This window comes from Caretta caretta, chromosome 3, assembly GCF_965140235.1.
Source record: "Caretta caretta isolate rCarCar2 chromosome 3, rCarCar1.hap1, whole genome shotgun sequence".
NCBI classification, from domain to species: domain Eukaryota; kingdom Metazoa; phylum Chordata; order Testudines; family Cheloniidae; genus Caretta; species Caretta caretta.
The window spans coordinates 211,979,287-212,006,441 of NC_134208.1; the positions used below are offsets into that span (position 1 = coordinate 211,979,287).

The following is a 27,155-nucleotide window of genomic DNA, read 5'->3' on the forward strand; positions in this document are numbered from 1 at the left end:
TGAGTCCCTGGCAAGCTCGTACTGGGGCAGCTAGCCCATGCTGAAGCTCATGCCACCACACGCACCCTGCTATAGCTAGATTAAAGCTAGCTCAGGTTTGGCCAGCCATGCTACTGTCCCACTTTCACCTGCAGTGGAGATGTACCTTTGATGCCAAGCTGTTATCTTGACCAGCTTGTCAGGAGCTCTGTCCTCCAGTAGGAAAAGACTTGCAACAGCACCAGGGTAGCCCTTTCCAAGGCAACTTATTTTATTGCCACCTGACTGGCTGCTTTTCTTCTCGCTTTGCAGACACCTTTGCCAGCAAAGTGGCGGCTACGCAGGATCAATATGCCGACGCCTCGATTGGGAACGTCACCGGGAGCAATGCTGTGAATGTTTTCCTAGGGATTGGCGTGGCCTGGTCCATCGCTGCCATCTACCACGCAGCAAACGGGGAAGTGTTCTACGTCTCCCCTGGCACCTTGGCTTTCTCCGTCACCCTCTTCACCATTTTTGCTTTTATCAGTGTGGGCGTGCTGCTTTACCGGCGGAGACCAGAGATTGGAGGTGAGCTAGGCGGGCCGCGGACTGCCAAGCTTCTGACATCATCCCTCTTTGTGCTCCTTTGGCTCTTGTACATATTATTCTCATCTCTGGAAGCCTACTGCCACATAAAGGGCTTCTAAAGGAACAATCAGAGATAGTAAATACATCACTAGAGATCTATATGTATCTATATAGAAAGCTATATAGGTATAGCTAGAGATACAACATTGTGTATACCGAACAGAGGAAAAAGAAAAGACATTTGCCATGTTCACTTACCTGCTGATGGAATGCAGCTTGAGCATTCTTTGTACTAGGCAGGAGTAAGAATTCAGCAAGATTCTTAACCAGGGGTTGCAGCATATTAAAGGAGTCACAGATGCAGGGCCATCTTTGCAACTCTACCTACAAGAGTGAATGATATTGACTTTATTGTTCCGCCCACCCAGCCCCCTGGGGAGGATTGATCTGAAATGTAATTTGGGCTTTTCAGTAATGCAGGGGCCAGAATAGCTGTTAAGAAGCCAAGTGGTGGAGGGAAGGCGAGGAATAGGGGACTTCATGACTTTCTTACAAAAGTCTATTTGCCTTCATATATTGAGGACATGCAGATCTGTCTCCACTGAATGAAAACAAGAGTCTGGACTGAAGAAGGAAGTCCAGGGGTTCAAGAGCTTTCTACCAATAGGATGGAAACCCCACTGCTGTTCTTTCTTGGATGCCCCATTTATTATTCAGTTGTTGACATGTTGAGAGTCACAAGAACAGTGCAAGCCATTTCCTTAATTTTTGGCTGTATTATGATCAGCATGCCCTCTCCCCATACCCTGCAAACAAAATCAGCGAGCCCGCCCACCCCACGCCCCCGCTGTGCCTTGCAGGCACCTGTCCAAACCCTTTGTCTCAAGTCCCTGTTTTAGTTCTGACAAAATCTTGTGGGCTTTACTTTCGTTACCGTCTATTTCCTGCCCAGTCCCTAGTGCATTGCTCCTGTCTCATATTCCTGATGGGGAATGCTGTTGTGGTACTTGTAACACTTTGCATGAATGAAGTAACCCATATCTGTATATAGCATTGTATAGCAATAGTCCATTCAGCAGTGTGGATCAGATGCTGAAGAAGAGAGTGAGTTTTCTTTTCACCCAGGTTTGGTTTTTGTTTTGGTTTGGTATTTTTTCTTAATGGGATAACAGGAAGTGGCTAACCCTTTAGCACTCTACACAGGGGTTTTTAAGGAGCAATAACAAAGAACTGTGCAACTATAAATGCTAAAGAGAAGAATCTGTGCAAAATGCATCATAAAGTCTTAGAGTGAAATCCTGACTCCATTAAGTCAATGGCAAAATTCCCATTGACTTCAGTGGGGCAGGAATTTACCCGTATGGGGTGATCCAGAGCACACTGAAGTCAATGCAAATACTTCCATTGACTTCAGTAGGTTCTGCATCAGGTCCATAAAGATTAACATACTATTTTAAGGGTCAGAGCCTGCCACCCTTGCTCATGGAGCATAGAACTTTGTCCCGTGACTAGTCGCTTTGAACACAAAGGGGTTAAGTACTAGTCAGCCTGGGCATGAGTGGCAGCACCAGCCCCTGAATAAGCAAACCATGCCTGGGTTTTTTTGTAAGCATCAGTTTTTCCCAGTGTGGCTATTTTCCATCTTCTGTGGCTGCAACAGATGTCAGATATCATCGGTGTTTGTGAGCGGCAGCTGTAGAACCCCCGGGCGCCATTTCTGTTCTCCTGCTCACCGTCTCTGAGGGTTAGCTACATCCCTGTGTGTGGACATTAAGCAGAAGCAATCGGCAGGACTTTACAACTGCATTTCAACTAGGGCTACTTGAGGACCGAAGAAGTCAATGGTGGGGTTGGAGGAATGTAACGTCTCCAAGATCTCCAATGGTCAAAGTGTTCTCACCAGATACAGGGTGAATCTTGCGTTGTCCAGCAGTGATTGCATTTAACACTAGGAATTATTGTGGTCGTTATTTATTATCTGTTGTGCACCACAACAATATGCTCGACTCTGTACAATGCACAGGTGGCAAGACTGTCCCCACCCTGGAGACATTGTCATGTCAAAGACAGACATTGTCAGAGGTCCTAGAGGAAGGAGCTACCCTAGCTGATCTGGTTTTCCCTTCATTTTCATCCATTGTATGACCCTTTCATTTTCCATTTTTGTTCCCCAAAGAAGCAATGGCTCTGCAGGAGGGATTGGAACCAGGAGAGGGTGGGGCCTGACACATTGGGATTGAGGGGTCATTCTATGCACACTTGACATCAGGGAAGGAGCTGTAAGAAGAGATTGGAGGGGGAGCCATGGCTGGTATCACTCACAGAGCAAAGGGGTCAGCAGGGGCATAAGGGGGGCTGGAGGTAGGTGGGATCCCAGAACGAGGCCAGGACTGAGTTCAGCAGGGCCTTGAAGCTAAGGACAGGAAGGTTTGAACTCATGATGATGGGCAAGAAGCGCTGCATGGAGGACAAGGCAGAGGATCTGGTTGTGACACTGGTGGGGGCAATATGGGTAGCAGAGAGGAGCAGGTTGCAGGATTCAGTGGGGCCATGGGCACAGGAAGAAGGGGTGAGATGTTGAGAAGCTGTGGCTGTCAGCCTGAGTCATTATTGAGTTTGAACCTGAGGCCCTGAGCCAGCAAAGGGGTCTGCATGGACTCTTGACCCACAGGTTGCAATCTGGGGCGTGGTCACTTAGCAGGAGATTCTGCCCTGCCCTTCCATGAGTTGCACCGTGATGGAGCTGGGCAGTCTCAGGACCTTTCTCCCTCGCTTGGGGTGCCTGAGTCCAGGCCCCGCAGAATTGCTGTCCCTTCACGCAGAGAAGCACAGGAGCACCCCCTCCCCCAGGAGGGCACAGTGCCCCAAAGGGAGCAGGAAAGAGGCAGGTAATGGCTCTGCCCCCTACCCCTGCATGCACCAGGCAGCAGAGTTGTCCAGTGTAGCAATGGACTTGCTACCTCGGTGTGCCTGGGAGAATAGATGCTCCTGGGAGGCAGAGCAGGTCTGCAGGACCCACTTCCTGGGCACTGTGTTCTCCGAAAGCCCTTGTTCCCCAAAGCCCATACCTCCCGGCCCACTTCCACCCCTGACGTTATCATCCCTCAGTATAGAAGTGCCTGGGCAGGGTCAGTCCCAGCCCTTGTGACTGAGTGCACCACATAGCTATGTTCAAGAGCAGGGAAGCATTTCTGCACAGAGCAGATGACAATTTCACGGCTGACGTTCCCACTCTCTGAGAGCCCAATCCTGCTGCATGAGTCACCCCATGGATTTCAGTGGGCCAAGCTGTGTAGCAAGAGGCGACAAGGCATAAGGAAGTGTGGCAGTATTGGTCCCTAAAGGACTGTTTTACCAAGACAAATGAGAAGCAAGAAGAAGTTTGGGGTGACAGCACCATGGTCTTAGCAGCCTTTGTACCTCCCATTTGATTCCCCTAAGCTCAACATAGTAAAGATACTTTGACATGTTCACATTTAAAAACCATGGAAAATAGAAGCACAAGCCAGTGGCTTATAAATAACTGGCTCAAACCCTCAGCTGGTGTGAATTAGCTTCTCTCCATTGACCCCAAGGGAGTGATGTCAATTCACATCTGAGGAGAAGCTTTCCTTGTATAATATGAATGAAATATCTAAAAGAGGAATTGCAGAGATACTACTTTGCATTAGCATTACTAGCTTTTTTTTTTTACTTTTCCACTCTTTTCCACTCCCTAAATCACAGCCAGCATGTCCCTCGGTAGCATCTTCAGATCCAGCATAAGGGCATGTCTGACATTGGTGTACCCAGTGGGCCGGGGAAGGGGGGAGATTTTGCACTCATTCTGAACAAGCTGTGGAAGGGTTTAATTATCTTGTTGTGTGTTTTCACCTAGGAATAAACTGATTTTTTTTCTTGTAAACTCATTTTTCACTTTAAATGAGAGTGGGTTTTTTTTCTTTTAATTTTTATTCTTGGGGCGGGGGGTAGGGAAGGGAATTAGAGCCTGATTCTTGTTGTTCAGGATTATGATTGCCTTTGTGTACAATGATTTCATTTCATTTGTTTGGGTTCATTAATTTTTATTTGTGTGTATTGTCCACAGTCATAGGCAGCAAGTACACTGATTGTGATGATCCTTATCAATCATGCACAGCCACACAGAAAAATAAAGTTTCTAATTGTTTCTGATGTACACAGTAGTGTGGCTGCATATTCTCTATGGGACATCTCTCCTCTCATTGTCTCTCCTCATTCTTTGTATTTATTGGTTTGCTTCATGTGTATCTTTCATTGACTAGAAAGAACCAGTGAACACCTAAGAAGAGTCAGTTGCAAATGTCAGCTGTTGTAGCCACAGAGGCAAACACTATTCTGAACTTAATGCAGCATCTGCTCAAAGATGTAGCCATGCTTTTCCATGCCATGCCCCATTTCATCTCTTGTTTCCCATCTTCCTTTCCCATGGCTGCAGCATGCGGCCAGTTCAGTGTGCTAGCACCCCTATGCATTTGGAAATCTATTCTCTGATGACATGCAAGGGATTTAGGTAACTCCCAGTAGAGACCATCAGAGTTATGCATGGAAATCTCCCGAGCATTAAGAGACCATTAGACTCTTTAAGGTTACATACTGCCCTTTATCTGTGCTAGGCCTACCATCAATGGGGTTGCATATATGCCTCAAGGGCAATATATGGCCCTTAGGATATGGCTGCACATAAACCGCTGCAGCTGACCACCGCCACTGTGGTGCTTCAATGAAGACGATATCAAGGCCAACAGGAGAGCTTCTCCTGTCCACGTAGGTACTCCACCTTCCCAAGAGGTGGCAGCTAGGTCGATGGGAGACTTCGGCTATCTACAGCAGGGGTTAGATCAGACTAACTGCAGCACTCGGGTGTGGATTTTTTTTTCACACTCCTGTGCAACACAGTGATACTGACCTAATTTCCTAATGTAGACCAGCCCTTAGTATTGCCATCTTTCATTTACGCAGGCCCTATTCCTGCTCTCATGTAGGTTAGTGCTGGGAGCAGGATTAGGCCCCCAGTTAACAAGCAGTAATGCAGCAGTTAAGATACTAAAGATCATGTTCTCCGCTCTGGTGTCAGTTTCTACATACACATGTTTGTGCACAGAATGAGTTTGACCTACAAAAACGGGTGTAACCCCTGCCCTGCCTTGTGCATGTAAACAACCTGCTGCATTCTTGAGACCTGCTGTGGGCTGGCACGTGTCCAACCTGTGCCTGTTAACTTACGCTCTTACAGTCAGGGCTGGTTGCTAAGGTGAAGGTGCAATGACAGAGGCTGGGGTAGGCTGCCTGAATGTGTCTTTATCACTCTTGCATTAACAAAACATTCTGTAATATTAAAGAGTAAAGCTTCAAGTAACGTGCTTCATGAGGCTAGTCCCTGCCCTGCCTGTGGAGAGTCCCTGTGGAGGGCCTCCATTGTTTTTGTAACTAACTCTGCAGAATTTTGTGGCTGAGGGAATTGACAGCCGTATGTGCAGATGGATTATTGCCTATTTTGGAGTCTGACCCGTGACTCCCCTAGCCTTAAATGAGAGTTGTTTCAGGCCCTTGGAACTCAGCTCTGACCCTGCTCCATAATGTACATGAGACAGCGAGGATACGGCCTACCAAGGGCATTGGAGCCTTCCCAAAAGGGGAGGGGCATGGGCCCCCACCCCAGGGCCCACCACCGCCCCTCCTCTTCCCCTAGAGGCTTTGCCCCCAGCCAAGCCAGAAGCTGGAGTGGTGCAAAAGCAGCCCCCTCCGGCGCCGCAGCCCAGCCCTGGTAAGAGCCACGCAGACAGCTGTGGGGAGCTGCGATGACCCTCCACCTGCCTGTGGTGCAGGGGGCCTGCTGAGAGCAGCCCCTGGCCTGTGTCCCTGCCCCCCAAACCTCCCGCCCAGGGCAGATGAAGGGTCTGCACACCTCTTACCACAGCCTGGCTGCAGCTCCGAGGCCCCAGCCCCGGCTGGAGCAAAGTATGGGACAGAGTCGCATGGGCAGCTGTGGGGAGCCGGCACGGAGTTGCGGACCCTCCACCTGCCCTCACTCAGGCGGGGAGCCCGGGGGGCACGGACATGGGCTAGGGGCTACTCTCAGCCCTCCTGCACCGCCCACCTCCTGGAATTACAATAAGGCTCTCCACAGCTGCCCGGGCTCCCGAGCCAGGCTCCACACTGGCCTGGCCCAGGGATGGGGCCTCAGGGCGGGAAGAGGAGGGGAAGGGGGCAGTATCCGCCCTGGCAGAAAGTGGACAGGTCAGGCTATGCCCCCTGGTTCTGGCACCAGGGCTGCCCCTTCCTTCACCCTAGAAGGGATGCTTCCAGCTCTGCCTGTGATGCCATATTTCCCACTCAGACCTCATTCTCTAGCAAATAACCCTTCTCTTCTGCCCTTTGACACGGAGTGAGGCTTTGCTACTGGATGAGCATACTTGCATGGTCTTGTAGCCAGCATTTAGCTCTGTCATTACACAGCGCAAAGTTCTCTAGCTTTTGTGACAATGGCAATGAGTATTTCATTTGAGTAAAGTACAATGTGATGAGGTGGTTAAGGGGTTGAAAGGGGTTAAGGTGGCCAGCCAGGCCAATTAGCTCCACTGGGTGCACCTAGAGGAAGAGCCAGGATGCATGCCACAAATTAGAAGTAGACCCAGCTGAACAGGAACAGGTGGGGCCAGGATAAAGCCCCGTGAGCAATAAGCAGCCAGAGGGCTGCAGGAAGGCAGTGGTGTAGTTGCAGTTATTCCCTGAGTAGAGGACATTGAGAGGCTGGAAAGCCCAGAGAGCAGGGGAAGTCAGATGAGTAGGAAGAAGCCCAGGGAAACAACAGCAAGGGGTAGGACCATGCAGAGGCCTTGGCTGCTTGTTATAGGGTCCTTGGGCTGGAACCCAGTGTAGAGGGTGGGCCTGCATTCCCCTACCAGCCACTGAGGCAGTGGCTCTATGGGGCAGAGACTGCCTAGGACTGCTAGGGAGGAAGGACTTTAAATTCCCCAAAAGGGAAGGGCCTTAATGAGCTGGTCAGAGGGCCAAGCCACAAAGAGGAGACTGAGTTCCTGGAGTGAGAGGGGTCACAGGATGAGACAGAATGGGGGAAAGACACCACCAGAAGGGGAACGCAGTGCCTGGCAGAGCTAATGCTCAGGACAGCCAGCAGGAGGTGCTGCTAGCGGTGAGCCCTGTACCATATATGTAAATAGCAGCGTTTAGTAAATCACTTCTGTAAGCAAAGAAATTGCAAAGTCTAAAATTCAAAAAAGCCAAAAGGTAATTAAAATAATAAAGGGGAGGCATTAGGATTTTCCCCCTTGAGTAGCTCCTCCAGGCCCTTGGCCAGCTGACTCCCATTGACTATAATAAATCTGGATCAGGCCCTAGAAGAATCATAGGAGCAGAGTCTCATCAGTTTGCATAAATCTATTTTGGAATCTAGGGAAGGGTTTCTCACCACTCTAATTCAAATGTTCTGAACCAACAGTTCAGTCCAAACAAGACTCTTTAGGCACTATGGCATCATCTTCAAGAGCCAGGGCTTTTCTCCTTCCTCTCTTATGCTATGAGATATTCCAGGAATGAGATTCACTCACACTGTGCTAAGATGGAATGAGTTAAGACAGGACAGCTCCAGTGAGATATCAGTGAGGAGTGCTACAGGTAACATTTTCCAGGAAGACACCCTGACAGAGATTTGTGTTTTCCACTAGCACCCAGGAAGCTGAAACAGTACCTTCACCTCCTCGTTGCTTAAGATAGTTAAGTTACAGGTAAAACTGCATTTCATCCACTTAACTACATTACAGAGTAGAAATTAATCAATAAATCCTCTATGTACCAAGCTACCGCTGCAAGTCTGTCCCCTTCCTTTAAGAAGAATGTTAGCTTCACACACATTCAGCTTTATCCTGCTTACCTTACTCAAATGATACGTTGTATCCTTTAATGTAAAGGCCTAAATTAGCACTGGAAGGGCTCTCCCAGCTAATCTGTCTAAATGCTTTTTTAAAAGAGAGCCTGTGTCTTGATGTAGATTTAAGCTCATCTGAGACTCCACAATATGAAGAAAGCTGTTCTCCGAACAACTCTACTCCAAAACCTTCCATATGATATGTTGTAAAAACGTGCAGCCTGTACTGTCATTTTCCAAATTCCAGTTATCATCCTTTTTTTTCTGCTTCCAAATCAAGTTAGAAAGGCATCTCTCAAAAATCCATGGCCACAATGGGGTGCTCTGGCATGGATACTGTCCTACCTCAAAGGCTATTCTCTTACCCACCAGTGAGTCATCTCACATGTGGTATACACTACATACCTATATTAGTATAACTAAGTCACTTGGGGTGTGAAAAATCCACACCCCTGAGCAACGTAGTTCTACCAACCTAACCCCTGATCAGGGCCGCCCAGAGATGGGGGGCAAGTGGGGCAATTTGCCCCGGATCCCGCAGGCAGGGCGGGGGCAATTTCGGCGGCAATTTGGCGGTGGGTCTTTCAGTCCCTCTCTTTCTCATCAGCAGCACTTCGGCGGCAACTCAATCACTCCGCTTCAGTCTTCTTCCGGCAGCGGGTCCTCATGTCCTCTTCTTTCTTTGGCGGCACAACTTGGGCTTTTCTTTCTTTTTTCTTCGCCGCTTGGGGTGGCAAAACTAACTTTTTTTTATGGAAGGGGCCCCAAAATTGCTTTGCCCCAGGCCCCCTGAATCCTCTGGGTTTCACTGCCCCTGATGTAGACAGCACTATTACAGCCGGAGAGTTTCTCCCACCGACAGAGCAACCACCTCTCAGGGAGGTGGATTACAACAGGAGAGCTCTTCAAGGGAGGGTGAATCTCCTGCTTTACACAGGTTATTAGGCTGTTCTTAGTTTGTAAAATCAGCCATTTACACACTGAGCTGTAATTATTACAGTTAAATATTAATAATGCAATCACACCCAGAGGTCCCAGTCCCAGGGCCCTATTGTGCTGCAAACTGAATAATACCGTGGAGAAGGCATGGTCCACACCCTGGGAGCTCACAGTTGAGTGTGCTGATCCTGCAAATACTTTTGCACATAACTAATCTTATGTCTCATTGAACTCCATGAGATACCTCCCATAAGTAAAGTTACTCACATAAGCGCTTGCTCTCTCTCTAGATATAAACAAAATAGAGTAAGTCAGTCACCACAGCAGAGGCAGGTATTCAATTTCAAGGATATAAAAATGCCACAGAGAAGCAATACCATGTATACAGATGTCACTGAATTTTGTTGCAATATTACCATTGTCTCCAGTGGCACAGACACATTAAAATTCTCAGCAATCGAGAGTGACCTCCCTAGTGTTGCATGCATCAAAGCAGGTGACTAATGCAATCTTATTTTCATGTTTTTAATATGATTGCCAAGCTGTTTGGATACAAGGCTAGCTCTTTTCTGAGGTCTCATCTAGTGAGGTACTGAGTACTTCCTACCCATTGTTCTGTCTCACCAACTCCTGCCAAAATCTACAGTTCACAGCAGATGCTCATTACCTTTCAGGATGAGGTTCTTAATCATTTGCCAGAATTTAGAAGGTTATTTTTCTCAATTCGTTAGCACCATATTAAAATTCACCTAGGGTTGTCTTGGGTTTTTTTCCCCACAAGCAATGAAGCCTGAAAGCAATGTTTCTTAACGACTTAGTAATTACATTTTTTCAGAAGGTGATGTTATTTTAATATCATTATTTGCTTCTTTAGAACGAACTGTTTAGTTGAAATTATTAATAAATCAGCTGGGACTTTCCTATTATCTCAATTAAATAAGCAGTAAATGACTGTTCTATTTGAAGATCAGTCTAAAGGGAGTTTTGGGATATTGCTTTCTTAAGGGAACTTAGACCTTGAAAACACACAACAAATAGAATCCTCTTTACAGGATTTTTTTTTCCTTTACAAGCCTTTTATTCAGCAGCATCCTTGCCAAACACACTAGAGGTTTGAAATGCTGGCTGGCTGGTTGATTTATCTGGTACATCATCCAAGCATAATTGACAATCTGAAAGGTAGTGTTTATTATTTTAACTGCATTATTGCCCTCACCATGTCTTAGCATCAGAAGAGTTTGTAAAGCTGGTGCTGCATTTCACTTATCCCATTTAAAAAATAATGGTCTCAGATGAACATTTGAGTGAGTTTTGCTATTATTAATAGAAGCCATCCTTGGTAAAGTAGTAAAATGTCTGGAATAAACTACATTCCTGTAAAAGAGATCCCCAGTCAAGCAACTCATCACACAGCTATCAAAATAAATATGAAAGAGCTGGAGAAAAACAAAATGGGGCCAATTATAGCCCTCAAATGCACATCCATGCACCTCTCCTGCTTCCTGCACTGGCAGCTTCAGGTAGAGACCTCACAGAACACGTTCAGGTACCATAGACATAGGCAACTTTATAAAACCCAGATGAACAGATAATAGGCAGGGCCTGGCCCATGCATGGAGGCTGGAAGAATTGAGGAGGCAAACCCAATTGATCTCAGAGTTCCTGCATGTATCTTGGCCAACCCCTGCTCCTCTCCCCACCCCCAGCTGTTGGCAGCATGGCTCTTTTCCATGCTGCACTGGCTTATGAGGTTTACATGGCATCCTGCTCAGAGTGGTTTAAATTCTTCTTTCCCACAGTTTTCCCTTTTTTATTCCTGGAGCAATTGGCACATTCTCAGTGAGATGGGGAGTTGTGGGATAATACAGTTTGTAGTATTCCAGCACTGTCACCCAGATGCTTACTCCCTCTTTCAGCTTCATGCGCAAAAAGACCTGCTGTCACAGGCTTTCCTCTCGTACCTAAACCATACAGAGTCCATAGTCCCTGCCTAACAAAAATAACCCACAGAGAGAGAATTTTGCAGAATTTGGCTGAAATTCAAAGCCTGGACTAAAGTCAGGAATATTGAGGCCAGCGCAGCCAAGATTTCACACCTACTCTATCTTCTACAGGACATTTCTCCCCTTAGTGCTCTGGTTCTCTTCTCCTTACACCCTAGCTTAACAAGTTCAGAGAGCAGCAGCATTAACAAACACCCCAGGGAAGTACACTGAGTCCCTGCATGGAAGTTCAGCCTGGTCACTGAGGCCTTAGTAATGACTCCATTGGAACCCACACAACCAGCATCCTTGACCTTTCCTCCCTTCCAGGTGGCTATCACCTCTGCAAAGAGGATATTGAACCATCAGCTCAGTCAGTACAGCACCTCTTCTACCCACAAGGGTTGTCCTCAGACTCGACAGTGCTCCTCCTCAAACACGCCCCTTCAGCATAGAGAATTCTCCATCCATGAGGAGACAGGAAACCAGCAAACCTTTATATCAGAAAAACCAAGCACCTCCAACTGTCTACATCCCTCTTCTTTCCCTTTACTGTTGGGTGACAGGCTCATCCGTTGTCAGCTGGCTGGACTCTGTGTTGCTGAGGCTATCAAAGTAAAGGACCTGATAACATTGCAAAATCCTACACTCCCTATGAGCAGGTGTCAAGTGGCTACCTAGCATCCCTCCTGGCTACTTGAAATTACAAGTCAGGGGCCTTCTTCTTCCATGCCCTGCCGCTTGTGCTGTCATTTCTACAAAGAGCATGGACAATGCTTCCATTCTGTGTCAGTAGCATTTTACACTCACTGCTCATTAACATGAATGAAGACACAAGGCAACAAAGTCAGGACGTAGACATCAATGCTTGACTGTCACCCCTCAAGTGTTGTCTGCTATAATCCCTTAGTGAGTTGGTATCTGCACAGGGAATCAGGTGATGTTTGTCATCAGTTCAGGCCATGCTTCCTCCCACTGCTTTTGGGGTTTTGGTTTGTTTATGCTTACCATCTATGTCAATGTACTCACACCATTTGATGAGATGCACTGACAGTGGTGTGGACAAGATGGAGAAGAACATACAAAGCTGTTAAAAAAATATGACCTTAAAAAAATTGTCCAGCTCACAAACATACAGAGAGAGCCTCCAAACTCTCACTGGGAAAAATGATTCCTGCAGCTTATATCCAGTTGTGACAGTGAGGGAAATATCTGCTCTTTAGGTAAGACAGTTTCTTCTCTGAATAACCAGGTCTGCCATTCTGACCCAGCCAGCCAAAATATTACGTGATTGCATCATAAGATTTACTGGCTTGGGCATTTTGTTCTTGCTTTGGGTGGGAGGGAGAGAGTTGTTCTTTTATTTCCATTTTTTTCTCTGTGTAAAACTTTTCATTTCCTTTAAAAAAATTAAAGCTTTTGATCCAGTTGGGCGCATTTCTTGTGTATGTTACAGCTCTGGAAACAGTCTACAAACTAATCAAGCTATTTCTGTTACAGGCTAGGCGGGAGGAAGCATAGGCAGCATTATGTCTATTTTTAAATGCTTGGATGGCATTCAGATGTAACAGTGATGGGGGGCCATATAAGTACCTAAACAGAGAGCAAGCTCTTGCAGTTTTCTGGAAGGGGTGGACCTGAGGTAAAGCCATAATAGTTGTGATCCAGCCTCCAAAGTTTCAGAGAGAGGGGAAACTCAGTGCTAGGGATAGTTATTCCAAAAAGAGAAATTCTCAAGACACAACAAATTTTGTTCTCTGTAGGCTTTGGCACCAGGAAATATGAGAGATTCTTTACAAAAACACAAGGAATCTGTCTGTCCTCCCTAAAAGCTGAATGAGGATGTATGCTGCAAAATTGCTTTGTCCTTTGGAAAACTTACTTCCCCAGGCAAGTCTGATGAGTCAATTGTATTCTTGCAAAATGCAACTTAGGCTACAGTAAATACAAGCCCAATTCCTAACCTTTTAAGGACTTGTGCCTGCCCCAAATAGCACTGTGGGCACTGAAATACTAAGCACCTCCCTGAGAATTATAGCATAGGTCTACTCCAAAACCTTCCATACGATATGTTGTAAAAACCCGCAGCCTCTACTGTCATTTTCCAAATTCCAGTTATCATCCATTTTTTGTCTGCTTCCAAGTCAAGTTAGAAAGGCATCTCGCAAAAATCCATGGCCACAATGGGGTGCCCTGGCATGGATACTGTCTACCTTGACAAAGCCCTGGCTGGGATGATTTAACTGGGAATTGGTCCTGCTTCGAGCAGGGGGTTGGACTAGATGACCTTCAGGGGTCCCTTCCAACCCTGATATTCTATGATTCTATGATTCTATGATACCTCAAAGGATATTCTCCATCTGTGGAGTCCCACTGAGACTCCGCCCTTGCCCCATGCAATTCAACATCTTTATGACATCATTAGGGAAAACTGGGGTACAGCATGGCCAAAAAAGCCAGCACTATGCAGACAGCTCCACATCACTTTTACGTCAGACACATAAAGTATCATTTCAGTTATCCAGAGAATGGCTGAGATCAGTAACTGGCTGGAGCTAAGCCAGGGACATAATGAGGCGATGCTGGTGGAAAGAAGGAAGCACCCTGAAGAATTCACCATCTCTGTAAAGACACTCTGCCTGGAATCAGCCTGCCCCCAGATCTTTAAACAGGCCTCAGCCTCAGGTTCCTCCTGTAGTCCTTGCTGCTTCTGGACACCCAAAAGCTACAGCCATGAGACACACTTTAGTCTACAACTCTAGAGAGGACTGTTCCCCCTGAAGACTGATTCTCCCTTACTACGGTGAATTCCAGTCCTGATTGTGGTGATTCTCGTTTACCTTTTTGTGGGTAAAATTACAATAGTTAACAGAGTGGACAAATAAAATCATGCTGGCAAATCAATAATAGACACCATTTTAATGGCTACTGTATCACGGCCTCTCTCCCTACAAGTCTTATGACTATGTATATCACCCATGAATTCTGGACAAGTCAACCATGAGTTACAGCGAATTGCTTTTTCTGGTACCCTTTGAGCAAAAGGCCAAGTGTCTTTCAGTACTTTTGTATATACACCATTCAAAAGAGCAATGCGATCCATTTTCCCAGTCTGGTGCACTGGATTATTACAAAGACATGGTGCTGTTTTAGCTGGCAGTGGGATATTTCCAGTTTCAGCTATTACTCAGAGGGAAAGATGGCAACTCATTGTCTACTCATTAGCTGTTTTTCTCTCCATGCCAGGGCCTCTTGGGGTTGTAAATGCCAAACAGAGCACCCCCACTACTAATCCTCTGATGTGGGTGTTTCATAAAGCCCTGGCAGTCAGGACTATGGGGCTGATCAAAAGCACTTGGAAGTAAATTAAATCATTGGAAAAATTTCTGTGGGTTTTGGATGACATTTTTCAATACATTTCCTTATTCTTACCAGGAAGCTATGCATCCTCCAGACACAGTTCTTTGCTTGGCATCTTAGACATACCAGCAATCTGCTGTTATTAAATCCAGTGGGCTTTATGAAAATGTATTATAACTTGGCCCCTGATTTTTAAAGTTCTTCCCTAAATTCAGTCCAGCCTACACTGGGTAGGAAGGAGAGGTTTTCTGTCCTCAATAGCCACAAACTATTGTCATGGCTGATTGTGCATGGCAGTATCTCCAGTATCCCGCTGTTATATCTTAAGATTCCCTTGTTAGGAAGGTCTGAAATGCCATGTGAAGATATTGCTTGGTTGGACATTTTTAATTAAAAAGGCAACCCAGTTTGATGCACTGTGCCAATACAAAGCACTGATTGTTATAATTGGAGACGGAATCCAGAAAAACAAAAGATGGCTAAAAATTTACTCAAAGCAATTACTTTCTCTTTTCAGTATGATCACATCCCTTTGGAAGGGATTAATATTCACAAAATGGCACTAACCAAAGCCATACTGCTAAAACAATGTGTGCATTTGAATGCAAATCTACTTTGAGATGGTAAGGAAGTGGGAAACTGAGATGCCATCATTCAAAATTCTTAACATTAGCCTTTAAGTATTAAAGGAAATGAAAGCTAATTATCAAATTCCCAATTACATTCATCCTGCTGTTTCTTTTAGGGGAATGTTATCAATTTGATCGACCGTTTGAATGAATGCTTATCTAGGAAGTTGCTAGCACTCCAGGTGCCGAGTGTATCTCAATACCTTTCTAAAGATTTTTACTTTTTGGTCACCTTTTTTTCCATGTTAATTAAACCCCACAACAGGCTAGCTATCTCTGTTCCCCTCCAATGCTCAAAATCAGGCAGTGCTTGCTAAGCTACTGTGTGCTAATGCTGAGCTATTTCCAAGTGATTTGACCACAAGGGTTGTATTTCCACAATGCTAATCCAACTTGGCAGTTGTTGGCCTCACAGTCTTCTCTACAAAGTGCCTCTTCCTACACCCTATAACAGGGTGAGCTGTTTTTCACAATATTCTCATGTGGCTTGATGGTGTAAGGCCAGGCTTCCTCCCACTTCATACAACTGACATTCATTCATTGACCTGTTTGAAACATACACTCAGAAGTGAATAGCTCCTCTTATAGACCATTCTCCTTTCTCTGTGGGCCTGAAGTCAATGGGTTTTGGATCAGACTTTTATCTGGATCTAATATCAAAGGTCTGACACCTTGCTAGGTCAAACCAAAAGTTCTTTCTGGCTTGAGTTTGTAGAAATGAAGTAAAACTCTCACAGCCTTCACAGTATGAGAAGAGAACATGGGCACAGCAAGCCATGCTGCTAGTTCAGATAGCTTAGTGTTGCTTCCAAAGGAATTCTTCTGTCACATGTTAATGTGCATCCCTTTTATTGTGTTGTTTTAATTCTTTCATGAATTAGATTGTTGAATGTTAAACATTTCTGCTGCATTTCCCTACCTGTCAAACTCCGCAGCTATTCCAGTTAACTGGCCCCTTCCTGGGCTCTGTGTTTACGCAGAAAGTTATACTAGTTCACTGCAGGCTTTGAAGTCAATGAATATTTTTCAAAAAGATCTACCTAGGAATTATTTTGGGGAAATTCTATGGCCTGTGTTATACAGGAGTCCAGACTAGATGATCACAATGTTACCCTGTGGCCTTGGAATCTATGAACTTGTCCCACAATACCATGTCTGTTCTTTGTGCTAAAAGCCTTTCAAACTCGCCAGAGTTTATCTGTCTCCTTGCAACTTTTTTTCTAAAATAGAGAGAATTTGAAAGATGCCAGTTCCTATACTTTAGTGCCAAGAGGAAGATTAATGCATGACTGATGGGAGCAGAAGACAATGTAATTCTTATGCGGAGGACTTCAGCTTGAGCGAATCTCTCCATTTACCTACATTTAAAGCTCACAAAACATCATAGCTTTGCACAAAGCTCAAAAACAAGACAGGTATTTTTTTCTTTATCTCCTGTCCTCTCTTCCTTTTTTGCCCCAAATAGACTGAAATGTTTTTTTTTTTCCCCACTTTATTTTGAAGCAGAGGAGTAACACACAGAAAACAGCACACACATAGAGCTGGGATGGTAATGGATTTTTTGTTTGGCAATTTCACACAAAAAAATGAGAGGGGAAAATTTAGTTTTGGGTCAACCTGAAAATGAATGTTTTTCAACAATTTTCAGTGAATCAAAAAGTAAAGAAAAAAATTAGTTTTGGGTCAAAGAAAGTGGCACAATAACCCAGCTAACATGACATGCTCAAGCCAGGATCCTGCCCCTACTGCACACCCTAAATGCTCACAGCAGAATTTGGCAGGGTTGAGGCAAGAGGAAGCCTTTCTCCCCAAGCCATCAATTAGGAGTGAAGCCATTCTGTACCTGTTGCTCTAGCTGAAGACTAGGTTAGCCTGAGGGCCTGTTTTGCCTCCAGATTACCTGGAAAAAGGGAAAGTTTGGTGAGGTTTTCATATTGGTGGATCATCTCATGTTGACAATTCCCATTCAACACAATGAACTGCAGCAGACAGCTATGTTAGGTGCTCCCTGCAAATCTGGGTTCCAGGGCTTGCAAGCAGGGAAGTACCCCTGTTCTATCTCCTGGCTTCTTGCACAGCTGGAGAGGAAGGAAGGAAGAGCACAATACTGTGATTTCTATTTGCAGTTACTTAGCAGAGACAGAGGTATTATGGTGATGGGACTTTTTTAAAGGGAGGCAGTGCATGTGCAAGACCAACGAACCCTAGTCATTGGCAGGCAGGATCAAATATAGGACCTCTGGCGTTTAGTGTATGAGCCTCTACTGCTTGAGCTGTAAGCTAACTGGCTGTTAGCTAAGGCTATAGAGCAGACTCATTTTATATCTTTCTCTAAGTGGTCTCAGTGTTTCTAGATAGGACAGAACACCACACCCAGAAGGTGTGTGGGTTAGATTATTGAACACTACTACTCAGCCAACTAGAGCTCTATTCCCTACTCTAACACTGACCTGATGAGTGATTTTGGGCATGCCTCAGTTTCCTTATCTGTAAAATGGGGATAATGATACTTAACCATGCTAAAGCGTTTTGAGATCTAAGGATGAAAAGTGCCTTGGAAGAGCTAGGTATCATTATTATTGAAGTTAGGCTCCTAGGTCCATACTGAGACACCTAAAGAAGTGGCCTGCTTTTCAAAAGTCCTGAGCACCCATCTGCTCCCATTGGCTTCCATGGGAGGTGTGACGTGCTCAGCAGTTTTGAAAATCAAATCACGGTACTTAGTACAGTAGCTTCCGCTTATTGGCAGCCTCTTGATTCCCAGCAAAAAGCTGCCATTATCCAGAAGCTGCCAATAAGCAAAAGGCAGGTTTGTGGGACTACAGCCAAAGAAGCAAGCACTGGAATGTGCTTTCTCTGGCTGCAGCCCCACAACCCTGCCTGCACCCAGGGCTGAGCATGTCCCAGAGCTTCCTTCCCTGGCTGCAGCCCTGCAAACCAGACTGCAGCAGGGACTTTCTTCCAAAAAAAGTTGTTACTAAGCAGCATGCCTGTTGCCAATATCTGAATCTTTAAATTTGAAGTCAATGGGATAGGGTTGGTTCTTGGCAAAATGTTTCTATTAAGTGAAAGTTATACTGTGATTGCTATTAAGTGGCCTCCACAGTACTATACAGGTTTTGGAGCCTAACTTGCAGCACCTCCTTTTGAAAATCTTGGCCATGGTGCCAGTATCTGTAGCTTCTCCACAGCCAGAGAGAAGCTGCCAGGAGAGAAGATCTGTGCTGTATAGGAGAGGCTTTTGAGTTCTGCAAGACAGGTATTGAGAACTTGACAGCTAAGCAACTCTGACAGGATTCTTTGAAGCTGGTATGCAGAAAGCTCTGAAACACTGAAAAGTAATGATTTTAATATACTTTTATATTTATTATTATTGACTTATGGGAAGGAATTTTGTAAAGGAGAAGACAAATCAAAACACATGCCTACCAAGCTTACAGGCAAATGCACACAAAATCTGTCTCTGTGCACATTTTCATTAGCTGTTTTTCTGTGTCTTATCCTGCATTGTTGCATACAGATGCTTTTCTTTTTGATGAATTGTCTGGAGGTGTGGGGTTCTGTTGGATTTGATTAAAGAAACCCTTTCCTTATTTTGATTAGGAAAAGTTAATACAGACAGGTATATATTTTTTTTAAACTGGCCTGACTAATCTTCTTCAGATGCCATAAGCAATATTGTTTCCTCTTTCAATCACAAGTCACTAATTATTTAGAGCAGTGTGTATGTGTGTATGTATGAGATTTGGGTTATCCTTTCTTCAATGTCTTGTTATCATGCTTAGCTTGCTCCTTTAGCCTTTCCTCTCAAATCCCGCCTGCTTCATTGACCCACCCAAGCCCATCAGTCAAAGAAACATGGAGATGTAATTAAATGACAATTTAATCCCCCATGAACAGATTAAAATGAATTGATCATCATTGTTATTTCCATCTGTTCGCTCCATGTTGAGTCTTTGTGTTTTAAGCTTTCAATAAAGACATGCACAAGAAGGGACCATGTAGAAAGACTACTTGTCTTGTTATTAATCAGAAAACATGCACTAATTTTAGTAGCTCAAGATAACAAAAGATTGCAATAATACCATTGGCATGACACTGATTACATTAGCAAGATGGAAAGCTCTATTTATTTTTCCCTGATGACAGTTTAGCTTCAGGCAACACTGGGGATAGTTTTTCTTAAAAATTTAAGCATTTTACAGTTTTAATAGAAGATATAGACATAGTCCTGAAAATAAGCATAAAACAACCAGTCAGAATCATCCTTTGAGGGCATAGTTCAATAAAAGGATTGTCTACCAGAAATTCTGAAGAATAGTTTTATTTGTTGGTTGTTACTATTTTCAGTTGTGTAGGTTTCCAGAAAGACAGCTAAGTATATTAAATTCAAACTTTTCTGCTTAAAATAAACTTTAGGTGACGAACAAATGTCACAAAATTCAATGTCCAGGCTGATATTCCCATTTGTATCTCACATAATTGTGTAAAAGAGACATGGGATGTATTAAGAACCAAATACCTTAAAATCCTCAATTTAGGCAGAAAATGGTTAAGTTGATACTGAGGTCCATTGAGGTGAGCATCATGGCTTATTAGCTAAGGGTTAAACACTGAGCTTCCCTGGGCCTTGGTCAATAATCAACCCAAAAAATCTCAGTAGTCTCTGAAAGAAGAAGTCACTAATAGCTCTGTTGTTAGACAGAATCTACATATCTTCATCAACAATACCAGGAAATCTCTGCATTGTGGCTATGATATCTTAGCAACAGGTTGTTTGCCTTTCCCCAGAAAAACTATTTATTTGTATTGTAGTAGCATTGAGGAGCCTCAGTCATGGACCAGTGCTAGGATCAAATTAAGGACATGTCTCATTTTGGGTAAGGAGTCACTACAGGGCAGGGAGGAGATTTCTAAAGTACACTAACACGTTACACATATAATTGATCTGTATAGACCCTGCTGGTGTGCACAGAGGGTATGTCTACACTGCAGTTAAAAACTTGTGGATGTCCTGTGCCAGCTGACTTGGGCTCTGGCTGTGGGGCTTGTTAATTGTGGTGTAGATGTTGTGGCTCTGGCTGCAGCCTGAACTCTGGGATCCTTCCATCTCGCAGGGTCTTAGAGTCCAGGTTGCAGCCCAAACCTGAATGCCTGCAAAGCAATTAAACAGCCCCTTAGCCAAGCCCAAGTCAGCTGTTCCCAGGCCAGCCACAGGGTTTTAATTGCCATGTAGCCATACCCTAAGAGTTACCTAGTACATTTAAACTATCATTGACTTCAGAGGAGCAACTCCCAAGACTGCAGGATTTGCTATAATAGTCTGGAGGGGAGACAAAGTCACCACAGAAGACAGTGGTAAGAAACCTATATAAATAGATTTCTGATGAGTCAGTCAGGAAGCAAAGTTTTGCATAGGCAATCTAACTGTTTAAGAGTTTTGTTTACCTCTGAGGAAGTAAATGGTAGAAAACACAACTCTTTTAGGTAATCATAAATCAGGATTTACTTCTTACAAATTTGATGCTTTTGCCTTTAATCCATGATCTAGTTAGCTAGGTATTTGGAATTTTTTTTTAATGGAGCACATTGCAAATAGATGACTGCAATCAATCCAAGGCAACTGGCATGTTTTTTCAGAGTGATCATTATACTTTCCAATGAATGGAACTGCAATTTGGAAATATTTTAAAATAAACTGCTCCCCTTGCATCCATATTGGAGCCTGAAAGTTGGGGACTGTAGTAAAAGTGATGAAGCAATGCTATAGTGAAAATTGTTTAACCCTAATGTACAGCACACAAGTTAGAGTTTACTGTTACACTCAATAATAATTAGTATGTGTGATGTCGTACAAAGAGAGAAATAATCCAGAGTTCCTAATCCATGGTTTTACATTTTACTCTCAGACCTGGTTTCAGTCCCCTATCTCCTTTGGATACCTGGGCCAGCTTTTCAGCTGATGTAAATTTTCATAGCTCCACTGACTTTAGCAGAGCTGCAGTAATTTACACCAGCTGAGGAGCTGCTACATGGGCCTTTCAAAGCTGAAGAGAACTAATTTTCTCTATTGGGGTCTGGGCTGGCCAGGTGCAGCACACCCTTGACTCTCACTGAAATGAATAGGAGTTGAGAATGCTTAGCATTCTCCAGTATATGATCCTCAAAGAAAGAAGATTTGCTTTAATATTTTACGTTTGCAAGCTGTTTGCTTGTTTGTTCTTAGAAACTTTTGTTCTTTTTTTAAACACAAAAGTATTGTGATCATGGTGAAACTGAGCCCCAGGATGACTCTGAATGAGCATGTCACATACTGGTTGCTCACTAGTCCAGGCTGGGATTGTGTGCAGTAGTTCCACAGACTGCTGGATTCACAGTAAGAACCTATTATTTGTATTTCAGTAGTACTTAGAAAGCCTCAACTGTTCTCAATGACTCCATTATACAATCACAGTTAAAAACAGTCCCTGCTGCAAGGAGCTTGCAACTTAACTAGTCAATGAGTGGGAAGGGAAACAGCTATGAAGTGACTTGTGCAAACTCCCACAGCATTTCAGCAGTATGGTCATAGCCTGACTCCCAGGGTCGGACTTTACCCACTAGACCATACCACCCAGCTTCTGTAAAGGCTTATTTGTATTTTCAGTTATCTTATTAGCAAGCAGTTTTTAAAGTCTAGTGCTTGGAGCTTCATAGCTAAGGGAGGATGCAAAAAAAAATGTAGGAGAATACTCCTGAGGCATTAAAATCCATGGCATTTCCCCACTGACTTGAATGGGAGCAGGGTCAAGCACTGAAACCTGTTTTCACAAGTCATTGCTTCACACAGGGTGTAGGGAGAGAAGGAAATGGGCAGACAAAAGTGGGCTGCATGAGATTACTAGAGAAGGTTCTCTGTACAGGACCCCATGTTACAAGAGACAAACATTTCAACACCCATGCATAGTTGTGACACTGCTGGACCTAGTTGTGACCCATTGGGAACTCGTAGGTTATGTGGGAAGCCAAATGTTCACCAAGGTGAATTCACAACAGTGAAATCCTGTGTCTCTAGGGAGGGCCGCCCTTAGCAAGGTAAAACTGTGAATGTATGGTTTAGGCTCCCTAATTCATGGGACTAGGAGGCAGTAAAAGTCAAGTAGGCAGGCACATGAGAGATACTAGTGACAAGAAATATCACTCATTGCTTTGTGTGAGAAATTAGCCCAAGTATTCCTGGGGCTGTAGCACTAAGCCTGAAATGTATCTGCACCTTTAGAAGTCTCTTTGGGCATGAACAAGGCTCCCCAATCCCTGTCTCTCTTGGGCCACTCATTGCATGTTCCCTATGTTCCTGTTGCACTACTAAGGCAATATTTCCTTTCCTCTCTGTAGTGTGCTGCAACACACATTCATTGCTAAAGTGCCTGCCAAACTAGCCAGCTGCTTCTGAAGGGTCATTCTGATTAGCTATCACTACTTCATTTGTTCATTGCTATGGGGGAAATGACAAGATTGTGTTTTCCTCTTGTGCCTGCCTATTGCAGCCGCCACTTCTCCTCTGCTCAGGATACTGGTCGGAACATATTCTCACCCCTCTCAGGAAATGATTAACAGTGTGTGTACATAGGGGTGGGAGTTATGACTATCCTGCTAGTTAGCCTAACTGTTACTACATCCCAGCCACTCTCTCTGCTTTGCATGCTCATTTAGTCATTTATCGTTCAAAATGTGAGTTCCGTTCTTTCACCCCGGCTAAAAGCCAACAGCGCTGCACATATTACACCTCCACAATAAATTATACCATGAATAAATAGCATTGTCTACAGATCCTTCCTATTAAAGGATGCCACTGCAAAGCGTTGGAAGAGGAGAATAGATTCGTGTGGATTTAAATCATTATGCGGGTCTCAAAAGTTTGGATTGAGTTTATTTTCCCTGCCTGTTTTAGCTTTGTATATACAGCTAGAAATAAGATATGCAGATGAGTGACCTCAATTTGCCAGATGCAACCCTATGTTTGGTTGTTGGTTAAGAATGTCTCTCCTCCCCCCGCCCTGATCCCCCAGAAAAAAAGTTTAACCTCTCAATGTCTTTCATGATTACTTTACAAGTAATGCAGCTACACTACCAGAAAAGCCATAATATTTGTTGTTACAGCTATTATTATAATGGGAAGTCTCCCACGTTTCAACAATAAATATTTGTTAATCGAAGCGGTCACATGTGAGGGACACTTGTAGTTTATTGGGAAATAACTATGTAATGCTATATATTCTGTACATGCTGTATTAAAAAAACTTAAATGTAATCAGTGGTGTATGCTGAAGAGAAGATCAGGGGGATGTCTGGAATGGGGAAACCTCCTTTCCAAAAGCACAAGATTGTGGTCCTTGCTGCTTCAGAAGGAAAACCCTGTTGGTGTTAAAATATTTTCACAATGATTTATTAAGTAAGTGTATATTTTTGTCAATCTCATTGCAAGCAAGGGGAACAGTAAGTAGTTTTAACAGTGTTCTAAGATTGGGAATAAAATCTTCCTGGAGTGGGTTGGTTGAGTAAACTCTGAACAGGACTTGGGGTATAGAAGAAAAATGATTAAGACCATTATGTGTATACTGTGCTGTACAAAGTTAACCTTACAAATGGTTTATCTTCTGTGGATTCAGGAAGGAAGGGAAATAAACACCTTCATGGGGGAGAGAGAGTGCAAATTTTTCTCAAAAGTAAAACATACTGTATAGTATGTCTGTTATTTTTTTTAGAAACTCTTAGTACATCAAGCCTTGCATTTTACCCCTATTTACCATCTCTTGCATATAAATTTTGCATATGCCACTGAATGCAAAATCTGTAAGCCTTACAAGGAGAGATTCAGTTATCACCTGATTTAGAATTAGGATGTACAGCAAAAGTAGATGATAATACAGCATATTTAGCTTGTTTCAATGCTAATTCTTTGAAAAAGATCAAGTACAGTGTTTCTGAACACATTGTAAAAACTTGTGATCTTCTAAACTGACCCCTACTGTTAGCAACACCTGTTTAATATTTTCTGTGGTATTAATTGCAAATTTTGAAATAATGGAAGAGAGTTGTGTTATCCAGAAAATGTGCTAAGCTCATATATTTTTATATTTGTGGTGTTTTCCTATTAACATAGAGTAGTGAATGAATATCAATAAAGCTGAACTAAAAGTGAAATATTCAAAATGGAAAAATGCAGAACATATTTGTAATAATTTATTGAAAATATTCTGCCAAAGATTGTTTGCTCAAGATCTGTAAAGTGTGGTTTCTCTTTTGCTATGAATGTCATTGTGAAGGTACCACCACCCTTTCTTTCACCCACTATCTTGTGGAGATCACTGTTTTGTATATTTAGGGACAAAGAAGTGTGCCAGGCTTTTTTTTAATAGGAGCATTAAATAAAGTAATTGGAAGACATGAGGTGACTTTGTCAGTCATATTAAAATGTTGAAGGATAATGTTGAAAAATTGTAAACCCTTAGTTCTTCTATTACTACCAGCAGATTACAGTTTAAAACCTTGGAGAATTCTAGAGAATCAAAGACATCACCTACAGCCCCAATCCTCTGAACACTTATGCCATTGTGTAACTTCACTTACATGAGTAATTCCACTGGCTGTGTGCAAGGTTAGGGTCATTCTAATGGTACACCTGACTAAAGTGGAGGTTATTTATGATTTTTGGTTTATGGACACTATCTCTTTATTGGGCCAATCTTGCAAGATTCTGATTGGGAATACTCAGAACCCAACAGGAGAAACACTCCACTGAGGTTCATGGACGTTGAGGAAACCCAGCAAGGCACAGGATCAGCACTATTTGTTTTCAAGCATTTGAATCACCTTGAACAATGAGTTAGGTCCTGATTCAGTGAAGCACTTAAGCATATGCTTAATTTTAAATACATACTTAAGTGCTTTGCTAAATTGGCACCTTAAGAAATAAGGGCCAGATCCAGAGTCCCTTGTAATCAATGGGAGACTTTCCATTGATTTTCAATGGGCCCCAAATCCTTCTCCTCTCATGCCTGTGAATATTCCAGTTAGTTCCAAAACTGTAAGCACAGAATTCTCCCTGAAGTCAAAAAGAAGTTTCATTGATGCCTACCACAACAATCCCATTGACTGTGCTAGGAATAAGGCAAGCAGGATTGAGCCCTCAATGTAAAATAATACATCAGGAAGAAGTTTAGTCACCCTACACAAGCTTAAACAGTCCAAAAGTACTACATCCTTTTAACAGAGAGAGTCTGGGAGGAATGACAAATTGGGTGTTTTGTAAAGAGAAAATTTTGATTCCCTTTGTTAATTTCATTTTTAAATACTGTTATAATGCTTGGAAGAATTTCACTTTTCTTATCCTTTGTGATTTTTAGACTTGTTTCCTTGAAAATATACTATCAGCCATGTCCATTCAAATCCATCAACAATGCTGCTATTTTTGGCTCAGGTGTTTTATTTCTGAGCAGATTAATAGTTTCTTGAAAGCTTAATCTATAAAGAAATATCATTAGAACTAAGTGGTGGTAAAGGAATGAGGTCCCTGATTCAAGAAACCACTTAAACATGTGCTTAACTTTTAAATTACTTTAAAGTTAAGCACATACTTAAGTGCTTTACTGGACATGGGCCTAGATACCTTGAAATTTAGAAAATTAATTTTATACATTAGTTATGTGTGATTGAGGTGCATGAGCCAGTTTCCACAAAACACCTAACATCATACTGTATTTAGTTAAGAATCTGGACATCAAATGAATGATGTTTGTATAGCAATGGTATTTCATCATGGGATTTGAAATAGTTAGAAACTTTTTGTAGCCATGGGAACTACATGAAGATTGATTCCTAGTACTATGTACATTCAGCTCTATGAATCCAGAATTATACGGTTGCTGTATTACAGAGAAATTATTCATGAAAATGGTTGTAAGAAGAATTGGGTTTATGATCACTGTGCATTTTGTTAATGAGGTGAATTCAAATAGTTTTATTTTTGCCAAAACCGATAATCTTTATTCCAGTAAATACAATTGCTGATTTAATATATATTATTTGAATGGTTTATATCCTCTTGAGCTAAATACATAAAATGGAAACTTGTTGCAAGGTATGTCATTCAAATGTACAAAATAAATGACTTTTTCCTGCATGCTGCTTGAGGTATGTTGTGATTTAAAACTAAGAGTTATATTTGAATTGCCTTATGCAAAAAGGTTGTATGTTTCATAACCCAGAAATGACCTGACATTGTTTCATCACATTACATGTGTATCTGATGCTGTGTTATGTCAAATTCAGATAAATTGTCTGTCATACATGTATCTTGTGGGAGACCTTTTATCTTGTTAAACTGTAATATGTAAACCTCATTTCCTGAAATAGTCAGAGTTGTATAAATCAGTGTCTTCAGTTAACTGTTTTCCTAACCGTGCCACATATCCTAACACTGAAATATAGATGTTTGTAAATTCTTCATTAATTTTGTCTCCTTTTATGGATCACAAGTGAAGATTTTTATCCCACAAGGGATTAAGGAGAGGCAATCTCCCATGCAATTTCCAGTTCAAGCTAAATTTCATTTTTGTTCCTTCACAAATCTGCTGAACCAAGTTTCAGCTAATACAGTTGGAATTAAGGAAGTATTTTGATTGCTACTATTTTTAGATCAAATATGCCATTACCTCTGAAGAATGATATAAATAGTAATAGTGATTGATAAACTCACTTGGCACTTTTATAGTGCCATTCATCTGAGGCTCAATCGCTTTACAAACATTA

The 27,155-nt window shown here is 43.0% G+C and overlaps 1 protein-coding gene across 7 annotated transcripts in view; it reads left to right on the plus strand.

Moving 5' to 3' along the window:
- The window catches only part of SLC8A1 (solute carrier family 8 member A1), a 354,284-nt gene extending 327,428 nt beyond the window's left edge, over window positions 1-26,856 (plus strand). For all 7 annotated transcript variants that reach the window (XM_075127327.1, XM_048842216.2, XM_048842212.2 and 4 more), the window contains one exon: window positions 292-26,856. In XM_075127327.1, the coding sequence (XP_074983428.1) occupies window positions 292-668 (377 nt within the window). In that variant the 3' untranslated portion in view covers window positions 669-26,856. The remainder of the gene's footprint in view (window positions 1-291) is intronic.
- The last annotated feature ends 299 nt before the right edge of the window (window positions 26,857-27,155 follow it).